The sequence below is a fragment of the Dufourea novaeangliae genome, unplaced genomic scaffold (assembly GCF_001272555.1).
Source record: "Dufourea novaeangliae isolate 0120121106 unplaced genomic scaffold, ASM127255v1 scaffold28, whole genome shotgun sequence".
NCBI lineage: Eukaryota > Metazoa > Arthropoda > Insecta > Hymenoptera > Halictidae > Dufourea > Dufourea novaeangliae.
The window spans coordinates 447,504-458,086 of NW_015373917.1; the positions used below are offsets into that span (position 1 = coordinate 447,504).

General features: G+C 42.6%; 3 protein-coding genes across 5 annotated transcripts; 1 reads left to right on the plus strand and 2 right to left on the minus strand.

Moving 5' to 3' along the window:
- The first annotated feature begins 3,182 nt into the window (after positions 1-3,182).
- On the plus strand, positions 3,183-5,526 carry LOC107194263 (interleukin enhancer-binding factor 2). Of its 3 annotated transcripts, none has more exons than XM_015583856.1 (4): positions 3,183-3,320; positions 3,513-3,819; positions 3,971-4,535; positions 4,715-5,526. In XM_015583856.1, exons 2-4 carry the CDS (start codon positions 3,520-3,522, stop codon positions 4,999-5,001), a joined length of 1,152 nt encoding a protein of 383 aa, XP_015439342.1. In that variant the 5' UTR covers positions 3,183-3,320; positions 3,513-3,519; the 3' UTR covers positions 5,002-5,526. The 3 variants fall into 3 exon arrangements, with proteins under 3 accessions (XP_015439342.1, XP_015439343.1, XP_015439341.1); XM_015583857.1 differs by lacking the exon at positions 3,183-3,320 and adding an exon at positions 3,378-3,396; XM_015583855.1 differs by lacking the exon at positions 3,183-3,320 and having other exon boundaries at positions 3,505-3,819.
- LOC107194265 lies at positions 5,112-7,599 on the minus strand. The gene is made up of 4 exons (XM_015583858.1): positions 7,125-7,599; positions 6,589-6,734; positions 6,270-6,516; positions 5,112-6,190 (listed from the first exon to the last, which is right to left on the minus strand). Exons 2-4 carry the CDS (start codon positions 6,720-6,722, stop codon positions 5,546-5,548), a joined length of 1,026 nt encoding a protein of 341 aa, XP_015439344.1. The 5' UTR covers positions 6,723-6,734; positions 7,125-7,599; the 3' UTR covers positions 5,112-5,545.
- A 101-nt stretch (positions 7,600-7,700) lies between these two features.
- On the minus strand, positions 7,701-10,310 carry LOC107194269 (venom protease-like). The gene is made up of 6 exons (XM_015583865.1): positions 10,120-10,310; positions 9,388-9,636; positions 8,904-9,171; positions 8,242-8,510; positions 8,016-8,173; positions 7,701-7,778 (listed from the first exon to the last, which is right to left on the minus strand). The coding sequence occupies exons 1-6, from the start codon at positions 10,217-10,219 to the stop codon at positions 7,701-7,703; spliced, it is 1,122 nt and encodes a 373-aa protein (XP_015439351.1). The 5' UTR covers positions 10,220-10,310.
- Positions 10,311-10,583: the final 273 nt, after the last annotated feature.

Below are 10,583 nucleotides of genomic sequence, written 5' to 3' on the forward strand. Positions count from 1 at the left end.
GCGTACCCCGTTCAGTTCACTTTAAATAGCTCTTTCAACGTTATATGGACAAGATACGTCTTGATCAAGCATTCAGTTTGAAGCTAAAAGAACGAAGATTAACCTCCTGTCATTGAAAATAACAATAAATGACCGGAACACTGTTAAAATCGCATTTAATCCAGGAATACCACTATTTTTTTGATCGGTGGCGCCATCCGTGGCGAATCGCTGAAACTGTTAGCCAATTATATGGCTAGCAGTTTCAGAGTTACGCCATGGATGGCGCCACCAGTCGAAAAAAATAGTGGTACTCCGCGATTAAATGCGATTTTAACAGTGTTCCGGTCGCTTATTGTTATTATCAATAACAGTGGATTAATCTACGTACTGTCAGCTACAAATTGAGTGCTTCAGCTAAACGAAAGCTGTCCATATAACGATATACGAGCTGTCCAAAGTGAACTAACCGGGGTACGCACGACGAGATACAGTGTCAACCGTTGCAAATAAAGTGCGATTTTAACAGTGTTCTGATGGTTTATTGTTATTGCCACTGACAGGAGATTAATCTACGTTCTTTCAGCTACAAGTTGAGTGCTTGGTCAAGACGAATCAGCCGTTACAGGGTACTAATCTACATTCTTTAAACTTCGAATGTAGTGCATGACGAAGAAAAGTGTTGCCTGTTTAGTGGTTATGTACTTGCCGCAGGTTTCGATCGGATTTACACTGCTAAACGAGCATCAGTTTTCCTTGTCATGGATTACATTCGAAGTTTAAAGAACGCAGATTAGTACTCTCTGGCAGGTGGGAACCAGTAATTACAAGAACATTGTTAAAATCTCAATTGTTTGCAGAGGTTGACACTCTATCTCGCGATGCGTACCCCGTTTAGTTCACTTTGGACAAGTCATACAACGTTATCCTGACAACTTTCGTCTTGACCAAGCATTCGATTTGTAGCTTAAAGAACGTAGATTAATCCCCTGTCATTGACAATAACAATAAACGACCAGAACACTGTTAAAATCGCATTTAATCGCGGAATACCACTATTTTTTCGACCGGTGGCGCCACTCGTGGCAATTCGCGCAAACTACTAGCCAAATCATACCGACAGGTGAGTGAAAATTCCTAATGTTGGAAAAATGCGAATATCTCAGTAATTATGCGCTCAAAGTTAATGTTGCCAGTCTTAAATTGTTCCCCACAATACAATGCATCGACCAAATGCAACTGAACCCCATAATTGGAGGAATTATTTCTACCAGTGTTAATATGTTACATATGCAGTGTTGACAGAAATGATTCTTCCGATTATGGGGTTCTGCGGTATTGAGTCGATGCACTGAGTCATCAGGAGTAATTTGAGACCAACTGCGTTCATTTTAAGCGCCTATTTACTGAGATATTTGCACTTTTCCAACATTAGGAATTTTCACTCACCTGTCGGTATGATTTGGCTAGTAGTTTGCGTGAATTGCCACGAGTGGCGCCACCGGTCGAAAAAATAGTGGTATTCCGCGATTAAATGCGATTTTAACAGTGTTCTGGTCGTTTATTGTTATTGTCAATGACAGGGGATTAATCTACGTTCTTTAAGCTACAAATCGAATGCTTGGTCAAGACGAAAGTTGTCAGGATAACGTTGTATGACTTGTCCAAAGTGAACTAAACGGGGTACGCATCGCGAGATAGAGTGTCAACCTCTGCAAACAATTGAGATTTTAACAATGTTCTTGTAATTACTGGTTCCCACCTGCCAGAGAGTACTAATCTGCGTTCTTTAAACCTCGAATGTAATCCATGACGAGGAAAACTGATGCTCGTTTAGCAGTGTAAATCCGATCGAAACCTGCGGCAAGTACATAACCACTAAACAGGCAACACTTTTCTTCGTCATGCACTACATTCGAAGTTTAAAGAATGTAGATTAGTACCCTGTAACGGCTGATTCGTCTTGACCAAGCACTCAACTTGTAGCTGAAAGAACGTAGATTAATCTCCTGTCAGTGGCAATAACAATAAACCATCAGAACACTGTTAAAATCGTACTTTATTTGCAACGGTTGACACTGTATCTCGGCATGCGTACCCCGTTTAGTTCACTTTAAAAAGCTCTTCCATCGTTCTATGGACAAGCTACACCTTGATCAAGCATTCAGTTTGAAGCTGAAAGAACGTAGATTAATCTCCTGTCATTGAAAATAACAATAAATGACCAAAACACTGTTAAAATCGCATTTAATCGCGGAATACCACTATTTTTTGACCGGTGGCGCCATCCATGGCGAATCTCTGAAACTACTAGCCAATTATTTGGCTAGGAGTTTAAGCCTTTCGCCACGGGTGGCGCCACCGGTCGAAAAATAGTGGTGCTCCGCGATTAAATGCGATTTTAACAGTGTTCTGGTCGTTTATTGTTATTTTCAATGACAGGAGATTAATCTACGTTCTTTCAGCTACAAGTCGAGTGCCTGGTCAAAACAAGTCCTTTCCATATAATGTCGTGAGGCCTGTCCAAATATGAAGTAAACAAGGTTTGCTTGACGTGGCCCATTGACCTCTACGCATGCTCCGGGGGTTCTATGACCCCACGTACTCACCACGCTTGGTGCATGGCGCCTCCACCGTTTGGCAAGGGGGCGGCGTCAGTCACCCTGTGCGGCGAGACATTGGGGTCATGGAGCCCCTGGAGCATGCGCAAGAGACCCCGTGTTTGTGAGATGAACTGTGTAGTACTTAGTTGGGAGCCCTAGAACCCCCGAATAATGTAACAAATGTTCATTGTATGTTACGTCTATTCTATATCTTGTCGGTGGCCATAGTTTTTTTATAATTAGTCCAATATTAATGAAAAGTGAACGCTAATATGAATTGCTATTACATAGAATTGATGACACAATTTATAATGACATTTTGATACCAACGAAAGTTATTCTTATTAACAACATTATATTTCCTATAACATTTTCGCGCCTGTGGCTTTTGTTCAACGTTCAGTAATTCCTTCTTAATTATTAAAATGATAATTAAGAACTATTAGCGTACAACTCTCTATTCTTTTAGAGATACTGTGATAAACCATTTATGTAGAAAATTGAGAATATATTTTTAATCATGTATTACAAACAAGTGGCGCTGAGAGGATGTTTCACGAATGCGTCAGCAGCGTACCTTCCTGCCTTCCTGTACTAACTTCTTGACGAAGGAACTATGCCGAATGTTACTTGGGTGTTCAATTAAGAGTGTTGTGTGGTTGTTTGTGACGAAAATTGAGTGTTTATAGTCAAATACTATAAAATACTATTATTTAATTCTAATTCGTGTACTTTTTGGTAAGTATGATACATTTCTATGATATATTCTTCGTTGTAGACAGTCGTGTTCAGCTAACACGAATGGATGCCGCCGGTACGGTGTTTTGGTTACTTTTCACGGAAACTCCATTATTTCATAATTTCTGAAAGATTTGTGTAGCTTATTTCAGAGTACATATAAAACCTTTCAATTTCTGTTCTTATGGCTAGATATAATATGGTGCGCGGTGGTCGAGGTGGAATGATCCGCGGTGGGCGAGGTGGAATGGGACGCGGAATGGGGTTCCCTAGGAAGCAGTTCCTTCCTCGTCTTCCATTCGATTACACCTTATGCGAAGCTGCTTTTCCACGTGTGAAGCCTGCTCCAGACGAATCAGACTTCCAAATGGCACTTTTGAAAAAAAACACAGACATGTGCCCTACACCCAAAGAACAAACTTCTATTTTAAATCTTGTGACTAAGCTTCAGAGTGTACTTGATAATTTAATTGTTGCTCCAGGAAGTTTTGAAGCATGCGTAAGTATTTCATAGATATAAAGAAATTTAGCGGCATCAAGATTTAATTTCAAATCTATTAGAAAAGTTTGGTCAAGCATTCTTCCAATGTTTTCTTGTTAGTTACAAAGTTTTTGTTTTTCTTGTACCGAAGAAATAATTCATTTTTCAGCAACTAGAGGAAGTAAGACAAGTTGGTAGCTTTAAGAAAGGAACAATGATCAAAGGTCACAATGTAGCTGATATTGTTGTCATTCTCAAGACTCTGCCCACTAAAACAGCAGTGGAGGCACTTGGTACAAAAGTTAACAACGATCTGAAAGCAGTTAATGCAAAAGAAATGTTCAGACTCACACAGACAGAGCGTGGTTTTGACATTGCTAATAACGAAGCAACTGTGCGTGTATTGATCACTACACTGCATCAGAATCTGAGAAAGCTGGAGTCTGACCAGCATTTAGATGTTAAAATATGCCAAGGACACCTTGCTGCTATAAGACATTCCCGTTGGTTCGAAGAAAACGCCCATCATTCCAGTATAAAGGTTCTGATTAGATTGCTCAGAGATTTGAGAAGCAGATTCGAGGGTTTAGAGCCACTGTCTCCTTGGATGTTGGATTTATTGGCACATAATGCCATAATGAATAATCCTAGCAGACAGGCATTGCCAATAAACCAGGCATACAAGAGGGTACTTCAGTTACTTGCTTCTGGACTCTTCCTTCCAGGATCTGCCGGTAAGTTTCATTATACTTTAGTTGCCTAAATACAGCAATTACAAGAAGTATTAGTAGAAATCTATTTTGTCAAACTAGTTACCCGGTGTATTTACTATAAAAAAACTTGAGTATATCGATATTTTTCCGATGCATGTGTACATAAAGTTTACATTACATTTGATTATAATTTTACTCAGGTATTTCTGATCCATGCGAGGGTGGTAACATTCGTGTACACACTGCCATGACATTGGAGCAACAGGACTTGGTGTGTCTCACAGCTCAAACGCTGTTACGTGTTTTGGCTCACGGTGGATACAGGCCATTACTCGAGGGCACCAACAAACTTGCCGTAGAGATGAGTGTATGGGCGGGTGGCGTGGTCGCCAGCCCGTTGGACAAGGCTTACGAGCCGCCCACGGAACAGGAACAGCAAGAGGACATGGACGAAAGTAACGAGGAGATGATAACAGAAAGTGCTTAATTCTTAATTAAACATAGTCGTATAAATTCCTCGAAGCGCCCTACTTCCAATGGGACAAGAAGTCTGTATTATTTTCTACGATGACGGTTTATTCATAAACATTCTTATTCGATGGAAAAGATAATGTATTCAGGATTGTACATGAATTTTTAACGATGCCTGATTGACTGTCAACAGTAACGTAATTTAGCTGCGAAATATCTTTACGTAATCGTAACTGTGTGCGTGTGTGTGGTATTGTACGTAATTATTCGAAGACCGGCGAGTCTAGGACTTAACGAACATTATACCTAGAATTAAAATCTGAATTACATTTACATGTACACTTACAGAATCTATACTCGCGTTGGTTGTCTGATTTCTCGAATCCCATTCATATTATTCAAGTATTTTATACTCGTCCAAATTTCGTCACAACTTCTCGCTGCGTCGTCCATTATCCAATGCAACAATTCAACCGTAGATACCCCGATCATAATTGTTGGCAGTGGGCTGGGATAATAGTAAAAAAAAATCATAAAAATATTACAGCAATTTCCTGATCCTATCGTGAACATGGATCGTTCTCCGGTGTTCGATTAACGCGGGCACAGTTCACGGATCGACCACCGCTGCCCGATCTGACCGGTACTCTGAACAATTTTCCCTGCGGCATGCAGATGCAAACCTTGTACTGTTCGTGGCCAGGACTTTGCAAGAACATAGGAGCAACGGGTATATTCTCGACATCTATCGATATACCGTCAGCAGCGTCTAGTACGATACTACCATTTACGCTCTTCAACAAAATGTCTGTGTCTGCGCTCCAAACGATATCTTTGCTCTCCATACTAGCACCCTCTGCGCCGTGCATGGAGATCTGCTCGTCCGAGTTCACCGTTAAACTTTCGTTCACCGGTGACGTGATTCTGTGGGTTTCCGCGATTTTCACGTCGATTTTCTCCACGCCGGCCGGCAGACCGAAATTTGGAAAATCTGTGGTGAAGTAGACAGCACCGGTACGTGGATCTTTGATCTCGAACGATTCGATTCGAGACCAGGCGGTGCCGTTCGGTAAAATCGTTACTTTGGCGCGAACATCGTCGTGGGCACGACGACTGTTTACGTTAATTAGCACGCCTGCCTCGTCGCCAGATACTTCCATCGGTTCGTCGCCGTAACTCTGACAGACTTCCGATTGCAGGCACACCTGTATGAAACGCCGTAAAATATTATTCGATCATTTTCGCTGGAACTCTTGCACTGGACATCTTTGATATGTAACTAACCGTGTCCAGGTCTGTTTTCCCATAGAACTTGACAAGATTCTCGTCAGGTATTACTTCCATCGCTTCCATTCCTTGACTGATCCGTAACACGGCGATCACAGTGATGTTCAGGAATAGATTACAAAGACCGATTATCGCGAGGACGAAGGTTAACGTCCACAGGCAGTAACGTCGTTTCGTTGACTTTTCATTGGACACTGGGATTCCGTGCGACGACATGATCGTTGTTCGATGAACGTTTTCCGAACTGGAACCAATTACCGTTATCCGTTGCACGATGTGATTGTTAACCGTAACAAATGGTATTTCGTTGTTTTACCTTGCGAGCACGCTGTTGCAATTATTCTGCTGGATGTAACCCTTGATCAGAGGTCCATCGCTGTTCGACAGGTTGTCCTCGGCCTTCGATATCGAGCCGGTGTCGGTTCCACATGCATCGAGGATGGCGGACATTGAACCACCGTGCTGCACGCGGAAAGAAAATTACACGGACACATTTTTCACTGAGTTTTCATTCGGGTAATATTCCAGTCACTCTGTGTTACACAGGGTGGCCACGAAGAAAGATAACCGATGTCTCCCCGTTTCGAGACCATCTATACAGGGTCAGTGGAACACTACCTACCACATAATGGTACCAAATTGTGTACATGTATATATAGAATGCTTCTATTCATTTGTGTCTGTGAAATTGTTGGGTATCGATAAAACACCGAAGAAACATTAATTTATCTTCCTTCGTGACAGTCGAAGCAATCACATATACACAACGAATGCTTTGTTCGTTCAGACAAGTCGAAGGTTAAAATTACGCGAGTGGATTACTGGTCGCGGATATTTCGCTGAAATTCTCACCTCGCGGACGTTCGTTCCGGGACTCTGGACGCAAACGAAAATAGGAGCGGTTATATGCACGATTCCGTGTGCGGGGCGGAAGACCGTGTGACGAAAACTAGGTGAAATCCGCCGGCCGGCGCTTGCGCGTCCAAAGATCAATGCTGAATATTCCGGATTTCGGGCTTGACCTTATCTTCGTACAGATTTTCGTGGTATCTTGTCTTTTTTTTATCTGGATATTTTTTTGAATTGGATATATTTACGTAGAAATTGTAATTTTTATACCTTTTAGGTGCAAGGTAGTCCCGAACAATCCGATCCCGATAATAATAATTTTGCAAAATGATAGATGTAACAAATATATTCTATTGTCATAGGTAGTAACTCTTGAATACTACGGAAAAATGCATTAAACTACATTTCAATCATGTAAGTGTAAGAAACACGGCACAATGATAATCGTGGATCACAAGTGCACAAGGTTCAAGGCAGGTGAACACCACCGGAAGGAGTATTTAATTATAGCGATCCATGAATAATTCGTCGTTGTCGATGAATCGTTTGAGAAGCGTATTTATTTACATCACACCGAGTTCAGCTCGTCACGCCTATCACAGAATACATGCAGTAGTAGTCACCGTTCAGGATCACCAGTGGTCCGCCGCTATCACCCTGTACGGAAACAAACGTAGACAAAGCTGAAACCGATCGTATCGTATACCAGGAGTATTCCTGGTACAAACAGTCAGGGAGAAAATTGTTAAATAAGGAAAAAATCACCGAATCTTCTAATCCATAATATATACGAGTGTCTCAATTTTATCCCTGACTGTACAGTAAATCCTCGATGAGTGTTCGAAGATTCATCGGAAATTTTCTGTATATCGTACTCGATGGAATCATCGCTACCTGACAGGTGTCCTTTCCTACTTCACCGGCGCATATCTGCCATTCGTCCACGATACCACGACTGATTCTGTCGTCGTTGGGGAAGCTCCGATTGCACACTGGCTGCGAGATCAAGCTGATCGTCACTTTCAGCAAATCGTTCGAGCCTTCATCGTCCCCTGACAAAATAAAACACGAGATTCGACGAAATGTATAACAATTTTCGGACTCGCGTGTCGGTATTTACCCCAGTCGACGACACCCCATCCGGTCGCGGTCGCCATGTTGTCGGTGCCAACGTCCGGTAACGAGTACGCCAAACAAGCCGGTCTCACCCACGCGTCGAATCGCACGTTCGTCTCCAGCCTGAGAAGCGCGATATCGTGATAGCCGGAAGAGCTAACGTAATCGGGATATTTTATTCTCTCGGCGATCCTGACATTCTGTGGCCTCGCGTCGTCGTCCTGTCGTTCAAGATTTAGGTCTCCCAATCGTACCCAGGAGGCGACGACACCTCTGTACAAATCGACATACCGATTAATAGACACGTAATGTGGAATGAAAAAAATCTAATCTATATTATCTTTCGTTAGCCGGCCCGAGTAGTCACCTGTAGAATTCTACTTGGTCAAAATAGAAGTGGATTCTTCTCTTATTTCATAGAACGGAGAAGGGGAAGATTTGGGCACAATTTTATTCAAATAATAGATAGTGAAACGCTGCATCCCGCACTTTCTGACTAATAAGAATAATAATCAAAGCTTTCTTCAAGCTTCTAAAATTGTAAACACACAGAATTCAATCGAATTCATTTTACGTTTAATTTTTCTGACACTACAATGAACACGAGGCACGTAACACTACCGATGCGATGGTATCTATAATGATAGAACAGTAATGGACACTTACAAGCCTTTACTGTAAAGACAATGCGCAGCAGTTAAAACGAATCTCTCGGAGATCAACGTGCCACCGCAGCTCCATGCGATGCCTGTACCACCGGTGCTGTATCCGACCGCGGCCATATGCGGGTATTCCTTCGGATCGGCTTTTGTTCCGCCGACAATCAGCTTGCGTGATTTGATCGCGCAAACGGATATATTCACCGGCTGCCGATTGCCCGCCAGGATCGGCGGTACAACCAGCTGGAACACCGATCTCGAGTACTCCTCGCATTCTAAAAGGGGAATCGAACTATAGTTAGGAGAATATCATGCAAAGTGGGATGGAATCAAAAAACTAAAAGCAACACGACTGGGACCGGAAGGCTAAAAACAATTCGACTGGGAGTAGAGGGCTAAAAGCTATTCGCCTGGGAGTAGAAGGTTAAGAGCAACATGACTCAGATTATGAAATATAGTTTCCGTTTCGGTCGAATTCTTTTCCAACTCACTCGCTCTCGCGATAGCTCCTCTAGTGTTGGTCCCAGGTCGAGGAACAGAGCGTGCAGTTGTGGTGGTGGTCGTTGTGGTACGCTTTGGGGTGGTTGGTCCGCCGCTTGGACAGCAAACGACCGGATCGAAACCAGAATAACTGCACACTGTGGTCGGTGGATTTCCTTTGAGCAGTTCCTCGTAAACCGGTCGACATTGCCGTAGAAGCGTGCAAACGCCGGGATTGTTTCCGAGGTAGCACGTGTCGCCTACGGAAAATCATCCACAAAGAAGTCAGATAACAATTATCACTTTATTGACTGGTATCTTATGGCTTTGAAATTTCACTGCTTGGCTATTGATCGTTGGATCTAACTGAACCTATTAAACAACTACCGGTAGATAATGTGCTAAGAACTAGAACGACGAATAGTGCCGGTTACACATTGTTTAAAAATAAAAAACCACCACACACTCGATAAAGGTGATCGTTGTTTATTCTCTTGGAAATTAACATTTATGAATACCTCATTCTTATCGAGTGTGGAGTTTATCAGGGTTCGAGACAATGGTCATTCTTGAGGCGTAAAATAAAAGTAGATAACTCGATCCTATGGTTCAAATTATTAGGAACAATTTGGGCACAATGATGCAGGGTAATCATCCAATTATTTATTGTCATCGTGATTATTTCACGAGGCTATTATTATTATTATTATTATTCGACCCAAAAGACGGTATTAGGTATTTACCTGGGTACTGTTGGCCGTCACACGGTGGAGCAATCAGAAGCACCAGAAACGGTAGACATGACAGCGCCACGGACAGGAAGAATGACTGCGAGGACATCATTCGTGGAATTCCGCGCGCTTCAATCACGGCAATCTTCGACCGCAACACTATCACTACCTTGGCGCTTCCTCGGCTCGTGAGTTTTGTTGTGCCCCACCAATCGACTCCGTGAATCCCATGCACGCGGGGAGTGGGTAAATCGTCGACGGAGAAGGAAAAACCTGTTGCACATTCTTTCATGACCCTGCGCAAGGAACAAGTTCAACCGGCTTGCCTGTCCGAAAAGATGCCACGGGTTCAAACGATTTCCTGTGTTTCACGTGCTATTGACCGGGCGAATCTATGGATGTTGAACTGAAATATCATATTGGTCGAAAAGGAACAATCGGGATTCACTTTTAGTCAGAAATACGGGAAAAAGATG

Excerpts from the sequence above, each read along its gene's own strand:
- LOC107194263 (XM_015583855.1), top strand. The coding sequence starts at position 3,505 with ATGGCTAGATATAATATGGTGCGCGGTGGTCGAGGTGGAATGATCCGC. Across the intron at positions 3,820-3,970 it reads CAGGAAGTTTTGAAGCATGC|CAACTAGAGGAAGTAAGACA; the intron begins GTAAGTATTTCA and ends TTCATTTTTCAG. Across the intron at positions 4,536-4,714 it reads CTTCCTTCCAGGATCTGCCG|GTATTTCTGATCCATGCGAG; the intron begins GTAAGTTTCATT and ends AATTTTACTCAG.
- LOC107194265 (XM_015583858.1), bottom strand. The coding sequence starts at position 6,722 with ATGTCCGCCATCCTCGATGCATGTGGAACCGACACCGGCTCGATATCG. Across the intron at positions 6,517-6,588 it reads TGCAACAGCGTGCTCGCAAG|TTCGGAAAACGTTCATCGAA; the intron begins GTAAAACAACGA and ends AATTGGTTCCAG. Across the intron at positions 6,191-6,269 it reads GGAAAACAGACCTGGACACG|GTGTGCCTGCAATCGGAAGT; the intron begins GTTAGTTACATA and ends CGTTTCATACAG.
- LOC107194269 (XM_015583865.1), bottom strand. The coding sequence starts at position 10,219 with ATGATGTCCTCGCAGTCATTCTTCCTGTCCGTGGCGCTGTCATGTCTA. Across the intron at positions 9,172-9,387 it reads AGGAGCTATCGCGAGAGCGA|AATGCGAGGAGTACTCGAGA; the intron begins GTGAGTTGGAAA and ends TTCCCCTTTTAG. Across the intron at positions 8,174-8,241 it reads ATGGGGTGTCGTCGACTGGG|GGGACGATGAAGGCTCGAAC; the intron begins GTAAATACCGAC and ends TTATTTTGTCAG.